The sequence below is a fragment of the Oryza brachyantha genome, chromosome 2 (assembly GCF_000231095.2).
Source record: "Oryza brachyantha chromosome 2, ObraRS2, whole genome shotgun sequence".
NCBI lineage: Eukaryota > Viridiplantae > Streptophyta > Magnoliopsida > Poales > Poaceae > Oryza > Oryza brachyantha.
The window spans coordinates 5796923-5800127 of NC_023164.2; the positions used below are offsets into that span (position 1 = coordinate 5796923).

The window sequence follows — 3205 nt, forward strand, 5'->3', positions numbered from 1 at the left end:
TCAAGAATGGTGGCCAAGCCCATTGGCCCTTGAATATCTTTCCAATACTTATCAAACTTCACAATCATTTCAACTGACATTTCCTCTATGGTAGAATCACCACAAACAGCCCACTTCCTAATTTGCTCTTTAGCCTCACAGATTTTAAGTAGCTGAATATTGGAAGTCACATAATTTGTTCCAGAAAATATTGCAGTGATGTCATTAAACAACTTGAGCCTATCAAGTACCTCACTAGCAAAAGCCCACTCTTCTTCACTAGGAGCACAATCATATAGCTTCTCAACCCGTGTTGCACGGTTAAAAACACGTGCACAAGGTAAAGCAATACTTAGCATCCTATAGGTGGAATTCCACCTAGTTTTGCAATCAAGGCCTAACTTGTGATCCATTTTAACTTTTACGTGCTTTGCAATTTCCTCAAATTTTTCTACTCTTTTAGGTGTGGCTGTCCAAAAGGCAACACTTTCTCGAACCTTTGCAATTGAATCTTTAATCACATCTAAACCATCCCTCACAATCAAGTTAAGAATATGGGCAGCACAACCCATATGCAATAGTTTCCCCTCTAGCATGAGTTTATGTTTGCCAATCTTTTTGATGAGTTCAGAAATAACCTTATCATTTGTGGTGCAGTTATCAAGAGTTAAAGTTGATATCTTCTCATCAAGATTCCATTCCACCAATGCTTCATAAAGATGTTCACAAATAACTTCAGCTGTGTGTGGAGCAGGCACATATATGAATCTACAAATGAAATATTGCAGCAAGATTAAAATGTGCAAATTTAAGATGATAACAAGTAGATTCTCATTTGTGAATCATGTACCTCATGATAATGCTTTGAAGTGTCCATGAATCATCAATGAAATGGGCTGTGATAGCCATATAACCTCTTCTTTGATTATTAGAGGTCCACAAATCTGTGGTAATACCCACTCTAGACTTAGCTCCAACCATATACGCTAGTGCCCTTTTCTTTTCTTCCGTATATGTATCCATAATATCCTTCCTAAATTCAGAAATTAAACAATAGACTCATCAATTAATCAAACTGCAGAAGTGCAAAACCAAAAATATAATAGATGAACTGAAATTACCTAATAGTGTTTCGAGTCACCATCTTAAATAATGGCTGAAGTGCACTAACAAATCTTTTGAAGCCAATATGATCAACAATAGATAAAGGATACTCATGTAATATAATCATGGCAGCAAGCTCTCTCCTAGCCACAGCTGGATCAAATGTGTATGTATCCACAGATACTTTCCCTCCTTTGATGGAATTGAATCTCAACGAAGATTGTGCAAGAGTCTTAGGTCCCATCTTGATCTTTCTCAATGTGCAAATTTTTAAATGATCATGTAGATGAGAAGTCCCATTGGTGCTCTTCCCTCCAAGTCGCTTGTGGCAGTGAAGGCACTCAGCCTTTACATCACCACAAACTTTGACCCTCTTGAAATCCTTCCAAACAACAGAAGTAAGCTTTCTCTTTGTGCCAAAATTCTCGGCTTCATCTTCCGGCTCATCATCCTCAATTTGTATTGGCTCAGAATCATTAACAGACTCTGTTTGTGGTGGAAGTGACTGTGATTCTTGCTGGCTGCTACTCCCACAACCAGTACCAGCTGTGGAATTTGTGGTAAATCTGACAATTGACAGATAAATATAGATGAATATATCTTTCAACCAAAATCTGAATACTTGAATTGAAAAATCTCTATTATGAATCATACGAAAACTTGATACACATAAATTAATAAATTTGCAACATATACTCCAAACACCTTATCAGGCAACATCTAAAAAAATCAAGCAAGGCGTAAAATAATAAATGGAATCCAATTTACACATTCTAAATTGTTAGGAGCTTAGAATTATGAAAATGGAGCTAAAAAAATATAAAGGGTTTGCGTGAATCGAACCCCATGGATTTGAATAAGCGCAGTCCGTCGACGGAGGTTGATGCTTCTGGAGTTCTTGGAGCAGAAAGAGCTATTGCCTTAGTCAAAGCAGAAGGAGCTCCTGCAATCGCAAGACGGCTTTTTGGCCTTGTGGCGATCCTTTTTATAGGTGGTTTAGGTGGACGACTGCAAGCCTTTGCGCCAGAGCCGGAGTAACCAGATCTGCCCACATTAGCAATGGTAGATCCAGCAACAGGCACGACAACGGGTGTGGCTGCAGCGCTTATAGCATGCGATGGCTGGTCCAACTCCGCATTGGCGTCCCTTATTGTGGATCGCCAAATGTGAGTTAGTGACTCAATGAGATGAGGCAGCCATGCAGGACAAATTTAGTGGACGGGGACATAGTACTATAGGCACACAATCTAGGCAGCGCTGCTGATTTCGGACTTAGGAGTACGAGTGCTAGATGTGCTCACCTTGCATCGTCGTCGGAGCTTAGCGGCTGCGAAGGTGAAGCCATCGTCAATTGTCACGGCGGCAGCGACTCGGCGCCCGGGGGTTGGCGGCAGCGACGACTCGGCGTTCGGGAGCCGTCGGCGGCAGCGACTCGGAGTCCGGGGGCCGGCGACTCGGAGTCCGGGGGCCGGCGACTCGGCCTCCAGCCGACGGCGGCTCGGCGTCTAGGGGCCCTCGGCGCGGCAACTCGGCGAGTCGGCGTCTAGGGCCGGCGGCGGCGGCTACTGAGTACCGAGTGGCGACTGGAGAGAGAGAGACAGAGAGGGATGAGCGGATCTGTGGATGGGTGGCTAGGGTTTCATTTTTCCTTATATACTTGGCCTCAATTTTATGGGCCATATGGGCCAGGCCATGTGCACATATATATTTCCAGGTCTCCACGGGTAGCGGGTATGGGGAACGGTTAACCATACCCGAACCCGCCAGACCCGACGGGGACTCTTTTGTCTCCATTTAATCCTCCATGGAGGCTAAATTTATACCATCCCCGCCTCCTAATAGGAGAATTCCCCGCGGGGAATCCTTTGATGGATAACCATTGCCATTCCTAACCGTCCCCTTTCCCGCGCCGAAGCCGCCGCTGACTCCAACTCCGCCGCGCCGGCGTGCGCGATGCGGTCTCTAACCGCCGGCCGTGATCCACGCGCCGCCGCTCTAACCATCCCCACCCTAGCCAGTGCCGCGCAACTATAAACCCCTCTCTCCTTGCGCGCCGCCGCCGCTTCTTTCCGCAAGCGCCGCCGCGCCACCGTCGCCTTGCCACCGATCGATCTCGCCGTCA

The 3205-nt window shown here is 45.7% G+C and overlaps 1 protein-coding gene across 1 annotated transcript; it reads right to left on the reverse strand.

Annotated features, from left to right (window-relative positions):
- Nucleotides 1–1145: 1145 nt before the first annotated feature.
- Nucleotides 1146–2428, reverse strand: LOC121053458. The gene is made up of 4 exons (XM_040520388.1): nt 2385–2428; nt 1927–2229; nt 1268–1649; nt 1146–1154 (listed from the first exon to the last, which is right to left on the reverse strand). The coding sequence occupies exons 1-4, from the start codon at nt 2426–2428 to the stop codon at nt 1146–1148; spliced, it is 738 nt and encodes a 245-aa protein (XP_040376322.1).
- Nucleotides 2429–3205: the final 777 nt, after the last annotated feature.